At 39.1% G+C, this 21,556-nt stretch overlaps 5 protein-coding genes, 1 long non-coding RNA gene, 1 other non-coding gene and 2 pseudogenes across 9 annotated transcripts; 4 read left to right on the forward strand and 5 right to left on the reverse strand.

The window, feature by feature from the left end:
• Positions 4,374 to 7,076, forward strand: LOC104760862 (annotated as a pseudogene).
• Positions 7,335 to 8,753, reverse strand: LOC104760871 (annotated as a pseudogene).
• TRNAD-GUC lies at positions 8,866 to 8,937 on the forward strand. Its single transcript has one exon. It is a non-coding gene; the product is annotated as a tRNA-Asp (tRNA).
• LOC104760876 (beta-glucuronosyltransferase GlcAT14B-like) lies at positions 9,037 to 11,501 on the reverse strand. Of its 2 annotated transcripts, XM_010483872.2 has the most exons (5): positions 11,255 to 11,501; positions 10,201 to 11,172; positions 9,974 to 10,049; positions 9,777 to 9,892; positions 9,174 to 9,682 (listed from the first exon to the last, which is right to left on the reverse strand). In XM_010483872.2, the coding sequence occupies exons 2-5, from the start codon at positions 10,847 to 10,849 to the stop codon at positions 9,174 to 9,176; spliced, it is 1,350 nt and encodes a 449-aa protein (XP_010482174.1). In that variant the 5' UTR covers positions 10,850 to 11,172; positions 11,255 to 11,501. The 2 variants fall into 2 exon arrangements, with proteins under 2 accessions (XP_019098555.1, XP_010482174.1); XM_019243010.1 differs by lacking the exon at positions 11,255 to 11,501 and having other exon boundaries at positions 9,037 to 9,682; positions 10,201 to 10,849.
• On the reverse strand, positions 11,851 to 15,013 carry LOC104760885 (H/ACA ribonucleoprotein complex non-core subunit NAF1). Its single transcript, XM_010483884.2, has 3 exons — positions 13,735 to 15,013; positions 13,366 to 13,443; positions 11,851 to 13,264 (listed from the first exon to the last, which is right to left on the reverse strand). The coding sequence occupies exons 1-3, from the start codon at positions 14,749 to 14,751 to the stop codon at positions 11,996 to 11,998; spliced, it is 2,364 nt and encodes a 787-aa protein (XP_010482186.1). The 5' UTR covers positions 14,752 to 15,013; the 3' UTR covers positions 11,851 to 11,995.
• LOC104760899 (pentatricopeptide repeat-containing protein At1g03540) lies at positions 15,367 to 17,658 on the forward strand. 2 transcript variants are annotated; one of them, XM_010483902.2, is made up of 2 exons: positions 15,367 to 16,758; positions 16,858 to 17,658. In XM_010483902.2, the coding sequence occupies exons 1-2, from the start codon at positions 15,453 to 15,455 to the stop codon at positions 17,256 to 17,258; spliced, it is 1,707 nt and encodes a 568-aa protein (XP_010482204.1). In that variant the 5' UTR covers positions 15,367 to 15,452; the 3' UTR covers positions 17,259 to 17,658. The 2 variants fall into 2 exon arrangements, with proteins under 2 accessions (XP_010482204.1, XP_010482199.1); XM_010483897.2 differs by having other exon boundaries at positions 15,367 to 17,658.
• On the reverse strand, positions 17,515 to 19,621 carry LOC104760893 (secretory carrier-associated membrane protein 2-like). The gene is given in 13 exon segments (XM_010483891.2): positions 17,515 to 17,601; positions 17,698 to 17,763; positions 17,852 to 17,900; positions 18,044 to 18,111; positions 18,205 to 18,250; positions 18,360 to 18,453; positions 18,542 to 18,604; positions 18,683 to 18,712; positions 18,715 to 18,804; positions 18,896 to 18,929; positions 19,042 to 19,104; positions 19,204 to 19,308; positions 19,397 to 19,621. Coding segments are annotated over 13 exon segments (849 nt in total). The 5' UTR covers positions 19,451 to 19,621.
• On the reverse strand, positions 19,637 to 21,548 carry LOC104778545 (secretory carrier-associated membrane protein 2-like). The gene is made up of 11 exons (XM_019243023.1): positions 21,467 to 21,548; positions 21,274 to 21,378; positions 21,112 to 21,174; positions 20,968 to 21,001; positions 20,754 to 20,876; positions 20,614 to 20,676; positions 20,431 to 20,524; positions 20,277 to 20,322; positions 20,114 to 20,181; positions 19,921 to 19,969; positions 19,637 to 19,831 (listed from the first exon to the last, which is right to left on the reverse strand). The coding sequence occupies exons 1-11, from the start codon at positions 21,518 to 21,520 to the stop codon at positions 19,733 to 19,735; spliced, it is 798 nt and encodes a 265-aa protein (XP_019098568.1). The 5' UTR covers positions 21,521 to 21,548; the 3' UTR covers positions 19,637 to 19,732.
• LOC109131849 lies at positions 20,230 to 21,547 on the forward strand. Its single transcript, XR_002037270.1, has 2 exons — positions 20,230 to 20,331; positions 20,438 to 21,547. It is a non-coding gene; the product is annotated as an uncharacterized LOC109131849 (long non-coding RNA).

The raw sequence follows: 21,556 nt of genomic DNA on the forward strand, positions 1-21,556 counted from the left end.
CCACGAAACTTTTAAATCGAAGTCTGTGTCTTCTATATATATACCGGTTTCCCGCAGATTCTCACGTAAACTATCTTCACAAAATCAATAACCAATAAAGAAAAGTGATAAAAAGAAGATTGCAATTACAACTTATACAAAATGATGCTGACCAATATATACCAATAATCACATAATTGATAAAAGGGAGAGTGACGACTCGTTTGATCGCAAAGAATATAAAACGTACAGACTTAGATGATCAATTGCAAGAAGAAATGATTTCATATATATAGATCATGGAAGAGATAGGGACGAAAGTGAGAGAAATATTAGGATTTAGGAACTTGATTTAGTTTTATGAGAAACAAAAAATGTTGTGAATCTGCAACGTATTATTTTGATGAGAAAGGAGAACGATGCAGTTATATGTAAATTAGTTGAAACACATATTGATGTGTAACTTTTTGTTTTCTTTTTTACCACGATCTCACTTTTACATTTTAAAAATAATAATTAATTTCACACTGTAATTATGTTTTTTTTTGTTTATTTATGTGATATTGATTTCTGTTTTTTTTTTCTTTCCACGATCTGTTTTTTGTTTTATCTTTTTTTTTATTATTATAAATTTTTAAAAAATAATTTGTTTTTACTGATTTGTCAAAATTTTATTGGTGTAGTGACTTTTGCTTTATAAAATAAATGATTGATCGAGCAACTAGGAGTTGGTAAAGTATTTGGCACAAACCAGATGAGATACAAATATAATGATGTGATCCATGTCGAGGGGCGGATCTAGGGTATGATGGGATGGGGCACGTGCCCATGCTACTTTGGTTTGGTTGGTTAAAGTGTGTCCCATGTAGAATGTTAGGTGCATAGTTCGATGCCCTTCTTCTCAACAAATTAATTGATTTTTTTTTTGTTTTTGGTTTTATTTTGTTTGCTACTTGTCCATTTTAGTATCTTTATTACATGTTTTTATTTTTCATTATGATTGGTGCAATTTTGCTCATTCTATTTTATTCTCTCTCAAATAAATTAGTTTCATTCAATTCTATTTTAATTCTTGTAATTCTATTTTAACTTCAGAAAAAAAATCATCATAATAAACTCTAAAAATTACATTTAAATAAAGAAATTATTATTAAAATGAGTAACTTGTTAAGCATTTTAACATCTCTTTTGTAGTATTTTCATATAGAATTTAAATTTATGTGATATTTTAGAAATGTAAATTGGAAACATACTTTGTACAAATACATTGCATGTTTAATGTGATTTGTAACTATGCAAATAAACTATTTTATATAATATACGTAATAGAGTATATTTAGAAACCAAAATAAATTTTTTGATAAATACATAAACTAATATTATATAGAAAAGAAAAATGATATTTTCGAAATTTTAATGCTTCCAATTATATTAAAATAGAGAGAGGAGAGTTTTTTTAGAAAGACTATGAGTGGGAAAAAACACTAAAAACCCTAGTTTTCTCTCTGGCCGCCTCTTTCAACTAAAGCCTTCGTTAAGCCTTTGACCGGCGCGTGGTGACTCACATAGCACCGGCGTCGGTCACCTTCTTTGTTAAATTTCATAGTTTCTAGTTTTTGTCTTTATTTTCTACGGTTGAGGAAGTGTGGAGATTTTGGCATGTGAAACTGAAGATTTTGAGATCGAGAGCTAGTGAGATATTGTCCTTGTTTCCAGATTCTTCGGATCTGTGGGTTGTTGGTGAGCTCGGGTCGTCGTTGCTGTTTGCTTTTCACGGAGTGGAGGCTCAGATCTCGCTGGTTCACTTTGGTTGAGAATACGCAACAGTGGAGATCCTTGTTTCCTCCTGCGACGGCTCTTCTTTCTTCCTTCATCGACAAATCTATGCATCATTGGATCTCCGACTCTTCTTTATCTTGGTATTTCGTTTGCCTCTCCTCTCTCTCTTCTTGTGTCCCCTGTTTGCTATGATCAGATTGTAATTGTTTTAGATCTGGTATCATTAGAGCTCAGGTTTAGTAGCCTCCCTTGTTTGGAATGTAGTCTCCCTCGTTTAGGCTAAGTTTCTCTTCCTCAACTATTTCTCTTTGTTAGTTGGGGGTTGAGCTTTGGTTATGCTTGGATTAGTTCATCTAGTATTAAGCTTCGTTTAAGCTCTTTTTTTTTTTTGACAACCCGTTTAAGCTTAATTACTTGGTCGTTGTGGCGTTGAAAGGTTCAAGTGGGTCTCGATTACCTTACGGTTAAATCCCAGGAGACCCTTGACAAAACACTTATAGAGAAAGATGCATCTTATGCGGAGAAAACCAAGTTCCATTCTCTTGTTATGGCCATTAGTGTTGAAACCCGTTATCATTTGTTGGTATGCCGGAAGTCCTTATGGTTTTCGAGAGATAAATCAGTCTCAAGACAAGATGTTTTTGGTTTAAACATTGTATGTGTAAAATCCTTTACTTTTCTAGTTGTAGGTTATTGATAGATCTTTATGTCTCTGTAATTTCATTCTCGTCTTTTATCTTGTGATTTGTAATCTTTCTGAATCCTATTATCAATCAATATAATCTTTTTAGTGAAAAAAAGAGAGAGGGGAGTTTAGAAAATGGTGTTTTCAGATTTTATTTTTGATATTTATTAATATATTTAAAAGTTATTTTTATTTAACATTTATTATATACATTCAAAATGATTAATTATATGTAATATGTGCTTCATGCTGATTAAGTTTCTGGATCCGCCACTGAATGTTGAGGATATACATAAGAGAAGGAATACTAAATATGCATATGGTGTTGTATTTTATTATGTAACTTGGGTGAAGGAGAAATAGTAGATTTTCAGGAATCGCCAGGGTAAAATATCTTCGGCGAGATGTAGGGTTTCCTGGAAGTCTGAACTCGTTAAGTTTTTGTGTTTTTTTTGTTATGTTTATGCATCTCCTCTTATTAATTACGTACGAGCGATAATATATAGCATCAACCTTGAGTACCCTATTAACATTATTAACATCAATCATATATGATATATGTTGCCACCAGGGAAATGTGACAAACAAGACTTGTTCTATAATCCCTCATCCCAAGAGAGAGGAACATTTATTGACTGTACTTTATGAAAATAAATTTTAATCTATACTAATAAAAAGTAGAAGCTATAAGCTTGTTTTTAAATATTATAATATATTTTTTGAAACTTTTTAAAGTTTTAATTTGATTAAATAAAAAACTGGATCAAAGCGAATATACTTTTAAACTGGATCAAGCTTTCCTGCTCATTCGTTGTTGGAAACATATTAATCTTATTTATACTGGTTTTGAATCATTGTCTAAAAATTTTCTAGCCGATGTGGGATATTGTACATAGTTATTTTATTTTCATAAATTTAAAAATTTTTTTTTCTAAAAAATTCTGGAAATTTAAAAAATGTTAATTAGTGAAGTGGATAATCCCTATTGGTGGTTTAAAATCCTAGGTGGACGCCTTTAGGAGCTTATAGCTTCTATTTTTTATTAGTATAGATTGAAATTTTCTAAAAGGTTCAAAATTTATATTTCAAAACCTTATAAAAGTTTAAAATATTATAAGTATTTATGTAAAACAGAAATTATCTTATTTATCTACGTTTGTGCTTTTTATTTCTTATGAGCTGTAAAACATATTTTTGTGTATGATTTTATAGATGAGTTGATATTCTTTCATTAATTTTTTTATTTTTTATCTTATTTTTTATTTTTATGAGAAAAAAATGATTTTGTTCTTGGAGTTTGATTGTTAACAAGTTGTATGGTAGTATAAAAAAAGTTTTTTAGTAGAAGAATATGAAGAAGTTGACGAGGAAGAAGAAGAAAAAGAGTATAGCGAAGAACCAGACGGTAAAAGTAATGATGACGATTACCACAAAATTTGACAATAGAAATGATAAAAAAGAATATGAAAAATAAGAAAACATTGAATAAAAAAACACGAAAACATAGGTGGTAGCGATCAATTAAATATGAAAACGAGTTAAATTCATGATGATAAAATTGTTTTGTTTTTCTGGTGGTCAAAAAAATGGTTTAGGATATGTGAGGTCATCAGTTTAATTTACCTCGCCCGGATGTCGAGTTAAATTCATGATTTCTTTATTAGATTTGATTTTATAACACAACTGATTTTTATATTTCAAAAAATTGTGTATCTGAAATATAACTTTTTCTTTAATACTAATTTAAAATTTTTATAAGATAATATTTTACTACCATCATAAATCATATATATTTTTTATCAAAATATATCAAATATAACTACGCGGGTTCAAAACCTAGTTGTGTAAATGATTTTGTTTTCAAGGTAATAATAATGTAAAATACTGAACAATTAAAGGCCCAATAAGAAACATCATAAAGGCCCAATAAATGTTTTTTTTATCAAACATAATGGTGGTTGACTAGTGTGGAGGTTGGGCACATGAGAGAGAGAGAGAGAGCGTCTGATCAAATTAAACACTTCAAGTTTGTATGTACTTTCTTCACTTGCCCGGTGGGTGCAATACAACACAACACGTTCCTTTAAAAAAACAAAGCAACTCATTTCCTCAAAGCTCAATCACATAACACCATGGCTCATCTTCAACCTCCTAACATCATCGAGACCACTCACATCATCGAGACCACTCACATCTCTCCCCCAAAAGGCACCGTTCCATCCACCACTCTTCCTCTCACCTTCTTCGATGCCCCATGGCTCAATCTACCACTCTCCGAGTTTCTCTTCTTCTTCTCTTACCAAAACTCAACTGATTGTTTCCTCAAAGACTTTTTGCCTAACCTCAAACAATCACTCTCCATTACCCTCCAACATTTCTTCCCTTACGCCGGTAAACTAATCATCCCGCCTCGTCCCGACCGTCCCTACTTACGCTACAAGGATGGCGAAGACTCTCTTCTTCTCATTGTTGCAGAGTCCACTGGAACAGCTGATTTCAATGATTTGAAAGCCGATTCTGCTAAAGATATCAGAGTGTTGCATGGCGTCATGCCAAAGTTACCTCCTCCTCATGTCTCTCCGGAAGAAATTCTGATGCGGCCAACGAGGGTGATGAAAGTCACCATCTTCCCTGGAGCCGGAATCTGTATAGGCAACTCAGCTACTCATGCTGTAGCAGATGGAGTCACCTTCAGTCATTTTATGAAGTATTGGATGACATTGACCAAATCTAAGGGCCAAGATCCAGCTGCCACGCTTCTTCTACCCTCTCCGCCTGATCACAGCTGCAGAAACATGATCAAGGACCCGGGCGAGGTAGCTAACGGACACTTGGAGAGGTTTTGGAGCCAAAACTCTGGAAAACACAGCTCACACGCCACGCCTGAGAACATGGTCAGAGCTACTTTTACAATGAGCCGTAAACAGATAGAAAATCTCAAGCATTGGGTTACAGAGCAGTCTGAGAATCAGTCTCCTGTTTCTACCTTCGTGGTGTATCTAGCGTTCACTTGGGTGAGCTTGATCAAGACGCTTATTGAAGAAAGTGGAAAGGAGGGAGAGAAAGATGAGGTCTTTCACTTGATGATTAATGTGGATTGCAGGAATCGACTCAAGTATGCAGAAACAGAACCAATACCACAAACATACTTTGGCAACTGCATAGCTCCTGGTATCGTATCAGTCAAGAAACGAGATTTGCTAGGACAGAGGCGTTTTGGCTGCTTCGGATGCACTGACAGCGAGAATCAGTGATATGTTATCAAGTGATATATTGAAAACAGCCCCAAGTTGGGGACAAGGAGTACGCAAATGGGCAATGTCACGTTTTCCAACATCAATAGCAGGAGCTCCAAAACTGAGAATGTATGATATGGATTTCGGGTTAGGAAAGCCCTGCAAAATGGATATAGCTCACATAGAAACAGGAGGTTCTATAGCATTCGCAGAGACCAGAGACGGCAGTAATGGAGTTGAGATTGGAATAGCACTGGAGAAGAAAACAATGGATGCCTTTGCTATGATTCTACAAGAGGGGATCAAGAAATTTGAAACATAGCACAATTCCCATTCTTCTCCAACAACTTGTTCACCAGTCTTAATTTCCCTTAAATCATAATATATCATTACCAACCTTTCTCATTTACAAGAACTTGTAACGGCCAAATATTTCAACTTCTATAGGTGTCATGAGATATCTATTCCACCAAAGCCGTTCATTAATCATGTCATTCATTTCCAATCTCATGAATAAAGGCAACATCATACTCGGACAGAGCAAAACAAAAAACTCGGGCTAATTTTGGAAGAAGATGATAATGTAGTGTACTTGTTTAACTCCTAGTCTCATGGTTATAAAGATGAGACGAAGCTGATGAGAACACTTAAAAGATATATGAGTTTTTTCAGACTACAAGCACAAAGGAAACAAGTGCAAGTGTATAGTTTAAACTCAAATAGATTAATGAAAACCAAAAAAAAAAAACAAAAACGATGAAGTAATGAAGTGAAGTCTACCCAAAGAAATCAAAGAAATTGCAGCTTCTGCCAAGGGGTTCTCCCTGAAAAACAGGGTCTCAGCTCCACTGCACCTCAAACGATTGGATTATATCATCATCGACAATTCAAATAATTCGAAAACAAAGCTCAGACAAGAATACAGCTTTTTCAATCAAGAATTATCTGAAGCAGAACTGGCGTATCAAGCTGTTACGATTAATCATCACTGCCCAAAAACAAAACTTAGAAGACGAGGAAACAAACAAGAACTAAGGCTCATATTAAGAAATTCAACCATGTATTATACCGTATATGCTTCATTGACCTAAAGAAGCATCTCAGAAGCGCGGGTAAGTTTATAATCATCGCCCATTAACAAAAACACTAAACAAGAACATGGCTACCATTAAAGAGATATAGATATAGCCGTTTTTTTGACACAGAAGGGCCTAAGGAATAAGGCGAATCTGCAACACAAACGGCCAAAAAACAAATCTAGCAGGAGCTTTGGGGCTTACTTCCTCATCTCTTGTAATCAGATTAGCCCGGGAGGCTCCTGCTAACCATAATCTATATATATTTGTACATATAAAACCCTAAGCTATTGAAGACGAAGAAGAAGTAGACATATCTAAAGATCGATAAACTGTAAGAAACAGAGCAAGGAAGAAGATGATGTTATATAGCTCGCGGCTCGTCAAAACCCTAGCCTCTTTCAGCTATCTCTATGCCCAAAAGTCAATATTGCCCCTTTGCGGTTAAATTTTAACCGGCGGAGTTGGTTTAAACTTAAACGTTTAGGTTAGCTCAATTTTGGCTGGCATTACAAAATTCAAGTTCCATCATACATTTCTACGCTATCTTAACTTGTTACAAGATCACAAATTACAGACTTCTTTTGGATATACTTTTGCATATTACATTTCCTTTGAATTTAAAAATATCATTTAAATTGTACAATCTTGATTTAAAAAAGTGTGTGTATGAGCTTACAACAATTTCACGAGGTAATAATGTCAACACCAACTACTACCAGGTGAAACCTTCACTCCTCTCTCCTTCATCTTCAACCTAAGTCTCTCTGCCTCTTCTTGTCTTCCAACACTCATATATATCTTCCCCAACAACACATAATTCGCCGGATTCTCTGGCTCTATCTTCCACAATTCCTTTGCAGCAATCTCCGCAAGCTCAACCTCACCGTAGTTCCTACAAGCTCCGAGCAAAGCCCCCCATGTCTTAGCCGTTGGCTTCTCAGGCATAGCTCGAATCACTTTGTAAGCCTCTTCAAACCTCCCTACTCTACTTAAGACATCCACCAAACACGAGTAATGGTCCTTACTTGCACGCAAACCGTAATCAGCCTGCATTCTCTTGAAGTAAAGAAGAGCCTCATCAGCTAATCCAGCGTGACTGCAAGCCTTTAACACGTTCAGAAACGCTATGTCATCAGGTGGTACTTTAGCCGATTCCATTTCTTGAAATGTTCTGAGAGCAGATTCCGCGTCACCATGAATTGCATAAGCTGATATCAAGCTACTCCAAGCAACCACATCTCTCTCAACCATACCTTCAAAAACCAATTGCACATAGGCAATGCATCCGCACCTCCCATATGCCTCCACTAACCCGCTTTTCAATTGCGGGTGCGGCTCAATCAGATTCCTAAAAGCATATGAATGAATCTCTTTTACCAAACGAAAAGCACCAATGGCTGAGCAAGCAGACACTAGAGCAAGAAGCGTGATCAAATTAGGCTTGAATCTAAACTCAATCATCTTCCTATAGAACTCAATTGCTTTATAAGACCCATCTTCAGTGCCCACTAAACCCTTTGTGATGGCATTGAAAGAAGACTCATTTGGCAAAATATCCATAGCTTCATACAACTCCACCGCTTCCCGAACCTTACCACAATGCGTGTAATGCGAAATCATAGCGTTCCACACGACAGCATTCCTCTGAGGAATTTCGTCGAACAGCTTACGAGCGTGAGAAACAGACAAGCATTTACCGTACATAACGAGTAACGCGCATCCCACAAAAGGGTTGGCAAGGAAATTGGATTTTGAAGGAGTGGGCATGGACTGATTCGCCTAGAACAGGAAGGAAAGCTGCGGCGCACGATTTGAGAGCGAGTGAGAAGACGTGTGCGTCGAGAGGTAAAGCGAAAGAAGAATGCATTTGGCGAAAGAGATTGAGAGTTTGTTCATGGTGTCCTTGGTTCGCGTAAGAGCTCAATTGTTTGGTCAGAGATATCAATTTAGTGCAGTTCGACGCGTACGATGAAGACATTGAAACTGAGCTTTTGGTGTTGGCGGCAACAAACGCGACTAAAAGAACAACAACGCAAGCAGGCGTAAGTGGTAGAGATACCAGGTAATATATATTTATTAAGGTTTTTGTACATCGATAGACAATAAGGTCGTTGTAGTATAGTGGTAAGTATTCCCGCCTGTCACGCGGGTGACCCGGGTTCGATCCCCGGCAACGGCGATTTTTTTTAATTGTTTCTTGTGTAAAAGCTATTTGGGCTTATTCTTGGTCCCCCATATCATGCCACTTCACGCTATATTTGGCCCATAAAAGCCCACCTTACTTGTACTTGTTGTCTCTGTGTTCTACACTTCCACTTTCTTGATTCATGTGTTTGTAGTAAATTTCTAAGACCAAAATTTATAATCAAACAAAACAATATACAACGTAATATTTAGCGTGATCACTAGATAACTTCAAGAACACTGTTTTCTCATATATTCATCAGAAGAAAGTGTCTGAACAAGCTCCTGCAACCTCTCAGAACCAGGTCCAGGTTTCAACACTGAGTCGTCGCCTTGCACAGAGCACGGATCATTGCCATTAGCTGAACTCCCAACACACCATCCTCCAGGTGCAAACCGGTGTGTCCGTCCCAATAGCTCTCTATCGATCTTGTCTAGCGTCGGATCGTTCTTGTGGAACTTACGCGCAAAGGGAGCTTTGCTCTTGACCATATTGTCAAAATCCTTCAAGGAGAGAGATCTCGGGTGTTGCTTTGGAGGACTGTCCCAAGCAATGTAGTGTAGATCATACCCAATAGCAGTGTTGACAAACTCTTTGCTGTTGCAGATCACTGTGTGGAAGTATCCTTCAGGAGAAGATACGAAATTTGTGTAGTACATTAGTATTGTTCTTGGGAAATTATCCCATCCCCAAATGCAGTACTCAAGGAAAGACCGTGTCAACATTATCCAAGCTGAGCCTGCAGAATTAAGACATAGATCTCATCTTCATTCTTCAGGACGTTCCATAATCTTTCTCACAGAAAATGTAAATGTGAGATTTAAGAAGCTAACCGGTGAATAGCTTGAAAGAAGTTGGAAGTGATCGTCGTTGAGTAGTCCAAGCAATGTCGGATTTCTTTGATAGGTATAGGCCAGGATCAACAATGATTGATTTAGCCCTCTGATTCCTGCAAAGAAAGTCTAAGTAAGTACACGCATGCTTTGAGTTTCCAGTGTGACTCGAACAATTTAGCATGGCTTCTACTTACAGTTTCCATCCGGTGAGCTGCATATTCTCGATGAAATTGACATTCCGAGACAGGTTTGAGAAGACATGTAGCAAATCTGCAAGAAAAAGGCCACAAACACTATATAAGGCACAGCTAAATATGAAGCTGAAAAGGATGAGTAGTCCACCACAAGGAACCAAAACTGCAAACGAAATAATAGATCAGAGACTACTACTAAAACATTATAAAGAGAATATTTTACTAACCATCTTGTGTTACTAGAGGATAATCTGAGGCGCTAAGATTAAGAAACCAATCCCAATGTAAGCTTTCTCTCAGCAAAATAGCGACGGCTTGAAGAGTAGAAGCAATCATTGTAGGGCCTTTATAAGTAACAAGATTAGACTGAGCCATGACGCGAACATTGTCCAATTCACGGAAAGTAGGATCATTCTTAACAGACATGGACAGGTCCATCCGTTCCCGAGGTGGAGCCTCAAGATCCAAATGCAGAACGTACTGGTTTCTAGGATGGTAGACAGCTTGTAAAGTCCTCATCATCCTATGACTATCGCCTTTGGTTCCTGATATCAAATAAGCTAACCTAGGAGGAGTAGGAGGCTCTGGATGTACAACATGAGCAGGCGAAGAGTTTTCGAAACCTGATTCTACAAAGTAGTCATTAGACTCTGGCTCAACAACATCTAAATCTAATGGTGGTAATTGAGCTTCTTCCGCATAGAAGCCGCCGTCGAATTGGCCAGAAATAAACAAGATGAGGAGGAGAGTAATAGAGATGATCAAGCTTGCTATAAAAGGGAACATCCAGTTTCTGTCTCTGAACCTTGAATGTGAAGTAACATGTCTCTTCACCCTAGCGAATGGGTCTCTGAGCTTCCTATACAATTTTCTCATTCCCTCCTAACCACTCTTAATCCTATCCCACCAAGTTCAGATACCTAGACGTAGGAGAATTTGTCTGTAGAGTACCAAATCCCGAATCTTTATCTGATTTCAAATCAAAAACTATGTACAAGGGTTGTTGATACGATTACCAAAAAAAACAACCCGAAACCAAGAAGAGAGATTTGCAATTGCAACAAAGTTGCAGATTTGGGCGAGTTCAGCAAAATCATCCGCTGCGGCAACCGAAAGCAATTGGCCTTTTTTGGCATGCAGCCAATGGAAAGAGAAAAAGGTTTTGTCTTCCTGAGTCCACTAAAGCTGCTGAGTCAGATCTAACCTCAAAAAAAAAAAGAAACAAGGAAAATAAGCAGAGAGGAGAAGAAGACGATACTTCAAGTTTAAGTCTTGAATTACCTTAAAATTGGAGACAGTATTCACGTCTGCTGAAAGAGGCAGAAGCTAAAACTAGGGCAGCAGAAACAAAGACACAGAGGATACATAAAAAGATGAAATTCCAATCTTCTCTCTCTGCAGAAGGAGAAACTTGGGGAGAATCGATGTGAAACTGTCAACGGATTAATCAAAGCTTTCCTAAAAAAGAGAATGTCAAGTCAGACGCGGGGAAGAAGAGAGAGAGAGAGAGAGAGACAGAGAGACATGTCAGTTAATAATTTATAAGTACGTGAGACATTTTTGTGGCGTTAATTTAAGCTGGCCCTTTAATTGTTGGCAAAATCAAATAAAGATCAGTAGTACAGTAAGACATAATTTTAATGATCATGTACGTACCTACGAGCAATGAAGTCCACGTGGCATTATCAACGGATATGAATGCGTTAGATTAGTAACGAAATCAACGGCGAGAAAATTAACTAACTGTTCTTTTGCTCTGCTGAATTCACTATTCAAAAAAGCCGACTAAGCTAGTAGAGACTATATAGTCTATATCTATTTTGACTTTTTTTGGTACAAGAAGAAATATCAAAGTTTTGGTTATTTCTGTTAGCAGCAATTAGAAAATATGTGTGAAAAAAATTTCTGGTGCAAGAAGAAATATCACCGTAGCTTTGTTTTTTTTCGAGTCAGAAACTGGCATACAAAACTAAATAAAGCCTATTTTTGACACACATCAAAAATGCTTCACAAAAAACAGTTTCATCCCGACTGTTGCCTACCTCGACCACGTCCAAAGCGACCCCTACCCCGACCTCTACCTCTACCACGACCACGGAACCCCCTTCCCCGTTCAGAAGACTGCCCGCTGCTAAACCCTTGAGACTGTGTTTGCACTGGAGAATGCGAGTTAGTTGGTGACTGCGTGTATTGTCTCATATCAGATTGTGGTTGCCGTTGGAACTGCGGGTTCATTGGAGACTGTGGTGGGTGCATCATTTGGTGCTGCGGGTTCATTGGAGATTGCGGGTGGCTTTGGAACTGTGGTGGCATTTGGAACTGTGGATTCATCTGAGACTGTGGCCCGTGCATTTGTGGCTGTGGCCGGTGCATCTGAAGACCTTCAGAAAACAGATTAAAATTCAGCTCATTCGGTAATGGCTGCTGCTGAATACCGCGACCCATCCCAAAGGGTTGGTTGAAACAGTTCTGACCAACCAATGCAGGCCATGGCGCTGAAGCCTGGCCTGGAAAGAAGTTTAAGCCTCTAGGTCCACCTGGCATTGGCATCTGGCCACCATTGAATTGTGGTTGGAACATCATTTGGTTTTGATTTTGCATAGCCATCAAAGGTATCTGCATTGGGGCTAGATTGTGCATTCCCATCTGATTAGGTATAGGAGGAAACTGATATGGGTGCTGCTGATTACTTTGGGGCCTCCATGCCGCTGCATTGTTTGGAGGAAAACCGTCCATTTGAGGACGCGGATGAAGAGTTGGAACCGGACCACCCATCTCACGCGGATCAGAACGGCTTGAGGTTAGAGAACTAGATACCTGATTCTCTGTCCATTCTCCTGAGTAGTTGCTTGTAGGCCTTTCGAGATCTCGGTTTTTCTTTTTCTTGTTTCTTGTATTACCAGGTTTTTGGTCATTCATCATCCCTCTCTTCTCCATCTTCTGCATTCTTTTGTATTCAGCTTCTTTTTCATCATCTGAGAACTCTAGCTCGTCTGGTATCTCCTCGTCGTTATCCCCAGATGCATCGTAACCTTTCTTCTGCAGTTCCTTGATATTAAGGATATGTTGAGCGAAATCTGCGACAAAAGAGACAGGTGTTCCTTGACTAATCCCCTCTGGCACTTCGCTCTCTGAATTGAACCTCACAATATAGTAAGGGCATTTTACGGGTCCAAAGATCTCATCCACCAGTCCCAATGGGGTTCTTTTTTCAGTTAACCAGAGGATAGAACCTTCAGTCAAAGGACTGTGCTTTTCCATTCCCTCAACTATTACTTGTGTGCTCATTATCTGTAAACACACAAATCGCACGGGTATACTTTTAGCAGAGGATTGTCAACACATCAAACAGAGAAGCAATTGCAAACAAGTAAAGGTAATGTTTATAATACCGAAAGAACAACTCCAACAGGAAGTGTGGCATGATGCGGTTCCAGAGTGACATCCACAGCTGGAACTGGAGGAAGCTCCTGCAAAAGTTAACAAACCTTCATAATTTACTCAGCAAAAAGAAGGCTTCTATGCCTAAAGAGTAATGCCAGATAGCTTGAGGACGGTACATAGGTTTCTTGTTGCAACTTCTAACGGATTGATGGATGGATTGCAATTCTTTCAACTACTCTACAAATATAATGGAACATACTTCTTACTCTACAAAGATAATGGATTCTAATTCTTTCAAGTAAACAACGCTTCAGCATTCGAGCCAGCAAGATATATACCTATGAAATGTGAAATGTGAAAAGCTGAAGCATAGGTACCTTGAGCTCATTCTTTGACCTTATAGGTTCTTTTGTTTGCAAACCGAAGTCATCATCCTCATCATTGCTCCAAGCAACCATTTCATTCACTTCATCATCGTCATCATCATCATCATCATCATCATCATCATCATCATCAACAAGCTCAATTTCGTCATCCCCATACTCCTCACCTAAATTCTCTATCTCACCCTCTTCAAGTTCCCTTGCTAGATCATCCTCTTTCCCCAAGAGCATGTGATCTTCAAACTTCTTTTCCTTGTTATTTTCCTCTTGGTCGCTCTCATCGTCATCACTCTCCTCCTCCTCACTGCTACTACTAGCACTGCTTGAAGAAGAGCTTGAGGTTTCGCTCTCAGAATCAGAAGAATCCGATTTTCCCTTAGCATCAACAATCTTGTCATCATCATCCATCGCCAAACTTACCTTCTTCAACCCTACTTCAATAGAACAAGCCAAACCCTCATCTGTTTTCTTCGACCCTGAATCATCCAAATCCATGGTGGGGCAAGCAACAGACACAACAACTGGCTCAGTCTCACCTTCCATGGGCCTAGAGTTGTCAGAAACAGCCGGTTCTGAATCTTTCACTGCTGGTTCATCACAGACCTTGGGCTGTACCGACCCAGCCTCAATAGAGCTCACTCCAACTGGCTCAGACATGACATGACAAAGCACAGGCTTTTCTTCAACCATAGACTCAGGACTAATCGAACTCACAGCAACTTGGCCAGATATGCCATCACAAAGCTCAGGCTTTCTCTCAATCGACTCAGACTTAACAGTTTCTTGAACCATATCCATATTGTTCTCAAAGAAACCAAAGTCGGTATCTTCAATGCTAAACTCCTCAACGTTTCGATTACTCCCAAACCAAGAGACGGAATCGAAATCAAGAAAAGAATCGAGGGAAGGGAAATCAAGAGTGTCCTTGAAAGCTTTTACCTTGGGGTCTTGTTGATCGACTAGGACTTGCAGCTCTTCTTCTTCAACGGGTTTAGCGAGAAATCCAACCATGGCAAGAAGAGAGAAAGTGAAAGAACATGACTTTCTCTCAGAGTTAAAAAGCGGCGGCTAACTTAAATAAATAAAGGCAGCTTATTTAGCTTACTACTACTACTACTTGAGAGAAAGAGAGAGAGAGCAAAGGCGCGAGGGTTTATGACGCAGATACGTTTTTAGGGTTTTAAAGAGCAGGGTTAAAAGTACTACTCTTCTCTGTTTGTGGTGTTCCCCATTGGCACCAATCTAGGGTTTTACCCGTTCCTATCTCCATCCTTTTTTTTTCTCTTTGTCATATTTATTTTAATTTCAATGCTTATATAAAAATTTATAAATAAATATATAATAATACTGTACGTAGTTGTATTGTATGAGACAAAATTTATACGACATTGCTAAATATATACATATTTGTTATAACTTTTTAGAACTCCCACGACAATATTCTGAATACAAGAAAAAATACAGAATTTGATGTAACTTTTTATTAGTAATCTGAAAAATCATGATTTGAAGTTGATATGTGAAATTCAATTAGTTTTAACAGTTATAAAATCTCACAAAAATCGTAACATTACAAAAAAAAAAGGTTTTTTTTAAAGTATTTGTGCTTATGTTTGGTTTTAGTCTTTTTTAGACATTGATAATATTTGTATTGAGTGTGCCTTTGTTGTATTCACAAATTTGTTCACCGGTGGTGATTGTGGGCGCCTCCGATGAATCGCAGCCTGACGCGCCATTTCAGTCAACACGTCTCTCAATGTCACGGCCCTTCGATTTCATCATCTGCCATTCGGATCCTGGAGCTCTGTAAATCGGGTCAGCTCACCGACGCCATTCGTATACTCAACTCAACAGACTCGTCTGCGAAGCCGAGACTCTACGCGTCTCTCCTACAAACATGCACCAAAGTCGTCTCCTTTATCCACGGCCTTCAGTTTCACGCCCAAGTCGTCAAATCGGGTATGGAAGCTGACCGTTACGTTGGGAACGGCTTGCTCTCTCTCTACTTCAAGCTGGGACCTGATATGAGACAGACTCGGAGAGTTTTCGATAGAATGTTCGTCAAGGACGCGATTTCTTGGACTTCGATGATGTCTGGATACGTTGGGGATAAAGAACACGTTAAAGCGCTTGAGGTGTTTGTGGAGATGGTGAGTTTTGGTTTAGAGCCGAACGCGTTTACTTTGTCTTCGGCAATTAAGGCTTGCTCTGAGCTCGGTGACGTTAGGTCAGGGAGGTGCTTCCATGGTGTCGTTATTAGTCGTGGGTTCGAGTGGAACCATGTTATCTCTAGCACATTGGCGTATATGTATGGTGTGAATCAAGAACCAGCAGATGCACGCCGAGTGTTCGACGAAATGCCTGAACCAGATGTTATTTGTTGGACAGCTGTACTCTCTGCGTTTTCGAAGAACGACTTGTATGAGGAAGCTTTGGGACTTTTTTACGCGATGCATAGGGGTAAAGGGTTGGTCCCCGATGGGTCTACTTTTGGAACGGTTTTGACAGCTTGTGGTAATCTGAGGAGGCTGAAGCAAGGCAAAGAGATTCATGGGAAGCTTATAACAAGTGGGATAGGTAGCAATGTGGTAGTGGAGAGTAGTCTTCTTGATATGTATGGTAAATGTGGATCCGTACGGGAAGCTAGGCAAGTGTTCAATAGGATGTCTAAGAAAAACTCCGTATCTTGGTCTGCCTTACTCGGGGGATACTGTCAGAACGGAGAGCATGAGAAAGCGATTGAGATGTTCGGGGAGATGGAAGAGAAAGATCTCTACTGTTTCGGCACTGTTCTTAAGGCGTGTGCTGGTTTGGCAGCAGTAAGACTTGGGAAAGAGATTCATGGCCAGTACGTGAGAAGAGGATGTTGTGATAATGTGATTGTGGAATCGGCTTTAGTTGACTTGTATGGGAAGTCCGGATGCATTGATTCTGCTAGTCGTGTGTACTCCAAGATGTCTTCTAGGAACATGATAACATGGAACGCCATGCTATCTGCGCTGGCTCAAAATGGAAGAGGTGAAGAAGCCGTTAGTTTCTTCAATGATATGGTTCAAAAAGGGATAAAGCCTGACTATATCAGTTTTATCGCGGTCCTCACTGCATGTGGTCATACAGGTTTGGTTGACGAGGGACGGAATTACTTTGCGTTGATGGCTAAGAGTTACGGGATTAAACCAGGTACTGAGCATTACAGTTGCATGATTGACCTTCTAGGACGCGCAGGTTTTTTTGAAGAAGCGGAGAATCTGTTGGAGGGAGCAGAATGTAGAAATGATGCGTCTCTGTGGGGAGTTCTGCTTGGACCTTGTGCTGCAAATGCAGATGCCTCCAGTATTGCAGAGCGGATTGCAAAGAGAATGATGGAGTTGGAACCAAAGTACCACATGAGTTATGTGCTTCTCAGTAACATGTACAAGGCGATAGGTCGCCATGGTGATGCACTCAGAATTCGTAAGTTAATGGTGAGACGAGGAGTAGCAAAGACTATTGGACAGAGCTGGATTGATGCTCATTAGAAAGCTATAAAGATTTGTATCCCTCTAGGGACTTTTCTCTAGTATTCATGAAGAAATGGTTTTGACAACTTTAAACCACACAATTTTGCTTGAGGTCTCCATGTAAGCGATTTGTCTTTACAAAGTAATTCAAACAAAAAAACAGTTGCCAGCCTAGACTTTGCAGAGAAAAGGGTTGTGTCAAATGTTTTGTGGATGATTCAAGGTTTTAACCTCAAGCCGCCATTGATACATCTTCTGGTGAAGAGTGTTTGCTTCATAGTGCACGCATCAAGGTCGATTTTGTAGCTTCACGCTTCATCTCTGCAGCTTTGCCACTCCCTCGGAAGTATGCATATACTTGCTGAAAATCGAGTATAGCACGTCATGGGTTTGAAAAACAGATGGATTGAAGTGATTTACAAGTTGATAAATTCTGGAGTAGAAGAAGTGGAGAAACCTGAATGACCCAGATATTGAGAAGTGTTTCGATGCAGAAGAACCCAGCACCAATGAAATACATTATCTGTGAGGGTAAAAAAGAAGAAAATTAGGTAAGAAAACTCCCATAATCCGAAGTAAAATACTTCTAATCGGGCAGAAAAGTTACTTACCCCTACTGCAGCATTAGTAGTTAGAAGCTCGATTGCTGGCAAGAAACCTCTGTCCACAAAACCAACAAATACATGGAATCAGAGCTCATCAAAGACTCAAAAGGTTTCCACATCTTCATTAATAACGAATCGTTGAAGAATGTAAAATTGAAAGGCTGATTCTGATGCTTTCATGAAGAAGAAGACTCTTACGTGAGGGACTTTCCTTGGAAGATGACTGGTGGAGCAACTGCAGCAAAGCCGCAGAACGCGATGTGAAACTGAAAAGTACAAGACGCGGGTTTATTTTCTTATGGCTTCCTGAAAACCTTTAATGCAGAGGAAATTGACCAATGGAAATGCGGTTTTCTTACCACGTAAAACAAGAAAAAGGTTCCAAACTTCAGGGCACTATCAGTTCTGCAAGAGGTACACACACGTTGTATATTAACTCATGTCATATATCTTTACACAATGCATCCTGTTCCCGAGAAAGTTCCTGCATATACTAAGAAAGCTGGTTTTTTACCTGGTAGCTCGGTAAAGAGGACGGTACCATAAGACATAAGCTCCAGGTACCCCAGCAATGAAATAGATGATAGAGAGGAGCCATATAGTAGGACCTGATTGCAAAACGAAGCATATCAGATGGATCAACATGGTCAGAGGAAATAACATTATGGAACTGATCGTTTGGGTAAAAATAGTGACCTCCTCCGTTGATCCAAGCTACAGTTACTGCCACAATATTCCACAAGAGGCATCCTACTAAACCTGCATAGTTCAAGAATTTTTCCACAAGTTAAACTTTTGTCTGGATTATTAGCAGCGGTCTTAGGCGGGTTTACAGACCTAACAATGTGGTGAATGCGACGTATTGGTCTTCTGTAGATGAATTGGAGTCTCATTTGGAATGTCATGATGAATTATGGGGAAAAACTCCGGCCAATTCTTCTCTTCAATGACAACCCCAGCTACCAAAACAACCGTATCAGGTTAGCTACAAAAACTCGTAAAAAGGTCATTGGAAGATGTAGTAAAACATATGTAGAAAGATTGCACTACTTCGCGCTATTGCGTCCTCTCTTCTTTTAAGCTCCTGCATTTCAATGAGAAAAAGAAGATGGTTAGAAGATACAGTCCACATTGAAACTGTAAGTCTCAAGATTAGCTTGGATATCGACTGAAGAGACTCGGTAACCAGAAATCACCTGCTCTTTCCGCTTCAATTCGTTCTCCTTAGCCTGAAGTTCCATCTCTTTAGCTCGAAGATCCTTTAAACAGAATCAGAAAAATGAGATTTCCCGTGTCATCTACCCATATTTTGAGTAAACATGAAAGGTAAAATGCAGAAGGTATTGAAGATATCGTACATTGCCAGAATCCAAAGGGATATCAATGGTTGCACCACGATCATAAGGTTCCGGTGGAAGTGGCTTGAGATGAGAGTTGCTCGCAGGAGGAACACTTGTATTATTCTACAACATTATAAATTGAGACCAAATGGATAACGATTAGAGAGATTCAGACGTTTCTATTCAAGATTTATGGAACAGAGCTCTTTACCGCAAAAGGATTGATCTCTTCATCAGCAAATGGATTAGGATCATGTCGTGCCATTCTTTGAGATGGTTTGTTTTTTTTTAAGATCAAGAAACTTACTCAAGAAAGAGTTTTTGGGAGATTGTGGAGGTCGTTGGATTTTGACAGAAATCGAAAATGGGAAGAAAATGGTTTCAACGAATGGGTACTTTGTAGTCACAGAGAGAAGACTAAATCAATGGCGCCAGAGAAATTNTCTGCAGCTTTGCCACTCCCTCGGAAGTATGCATATACTTGCTGAAAATCGAGTATTGCACGTCATGGGTTAGAAAAACAGATGGATTGAAGTGATTTACAAGTTCATAAATTCTGGAACAGAAGAAGTGGAGAAACCTGAATGACCCAGATATTGAGAAGTGTTTCGATGCAGAAGAACCCAGCACCAATGAAATACATAATCTGTGAGGGTAAAAAAAGAAGAAAATTAGGTAAGAAAACTCCCATAACCCGAAGTAAAATACTGGTAATCGGGCAGAAAAGTTATTTACCCCTACTGCAGCATTAGTAGTTAGAAGCTCGATTGCTGGCAAGAAACCTCTGTCCACAAAACCAACAAATACATGGAATCAGAGCTCATCAATTACTCAAAAGGTTTCCACATCTTCATTGAATAACGAATTGTTGAAGAATGTAAAACTGAAAGGCTGATTATGATGCTTTCATACAGAAGAAAACTCTTACGTGAGGGACTTTCCTTGGAAGATGACTGGTGGAGCAACTGCAGCAAAGCCGCAGAACGCGATGTGAAACTGAAAAGTGCAAGACGAGGGTTTAGTTTCTCATGGCTTCCTGAAAACCTTAAATGCAGAGGAAATTGACCAATGGAAATGCGGGTTTTTCTTACCACGTAAAACAAGAAAAAGGTTCCAAACTTCAGGGCACTATCAGTTCTGCAAGAGGTACACACACGTTGTATTATTAACTCATGTCATATATCTTTTCACAATGCATCGTGTTCCTGAGCAAGTTCCAGCATATACTAAGAGAGCTGGTTTTACCTGGTAGCTCGGTAAAGAGGACGGTACCATAAGACATAAGCTCCAGGTACCCCAGCAATGAAGTAGATGATAGAGAGGAGCCATATAGTGGGACCTGATTGCAAAACGAAGCACATCAGATGGATCAACATGGTTAGAGGAAAATAGTATTATGGAACTGATCGTTTGGGTAAAAATAGTAACCTCCTCCGTTGATCCAAGCTACAGTTACTGCCACAATATTCCAGAAGAGGCATCCTATTAAACCTGCATAGTTCAAGAGTTCTTCCACAAGTTAACTTTTGTCTGGATTTTTAGCAGCGGTCTAAGGCGTGTTTACAGACCTAACAATGTGGTGAATGCGACGTATTGGATCTTCTGTAAATGAATTGGAGTCTCATTTGGAATGTCATGATGAATTATGGGGAAAAACTCCGGCCAATTCTTCTCTTCAATGACAACCCCAGCTACCAAAACAACCGTACCAGGTTAGCTACAAAAACTCGTAAAAAGATCATTGGAAGATGTAGTAAAACATATGTAGAAAGATTGCACTACTTCGCGCTATTGCGTCCTCTCTTCTTTTAAGCTCCTGCGTTACAATGAGAAAAAGAAGATGGGTTAGATACAATCCACATTGAAACTGTAAGTCTCAGGATTAGCTTGGATATCGACTGAAGAGACTCGGTAACCAGAAATCACCTGCTCTTTCCGCTTCAATTCGTTCTCCTTAGCCTGAAGTTCCATCTCTTTAGCTCGAAGATCCTTTAAACAGAATCAGAAAAATGAGATTTCCCGTGTCATCTACCCATATTTTGAGTAAACATGAAAGGTAAAATGCAGAAGGTATTGAAGATATCGTACATTGCCAGAATCCAAAGGGATATCAATGGTTGCACCACGATCATAAGGTTCCGGTGGAAGTGGCTTGAGATGAGAGTTGCTCGCAGGAGGAACACTTGTATTATTCTACAACATTATAAATTGAGACCAAATGGATAACGATTAGAGAGATTCAGACGTTTCTATTCAAGATTTATGGAACAGAGCTCTTTACCGCAAAAGGATTGATCTCTTCATCAGCAAATGGATTAGGATCATGTCGTGCCATTCTTTGAGATGGTTTTTTTTTTTTTTTAAGATCAAG

Source organism: Camelina sativa, chromosome 3 (genome assembly GCF_000633955.1).
Source record: "Camelina sativa cultivar DH55 chromosome 3, Cs, whole genome shotgun sequence".
Lineage (NCBI taxonomy): Eukaryota > Viridiplantae > Streptophyta > Magnoliopsida > Brassicales > Brassicaceae > Camelina > Camelina sativa.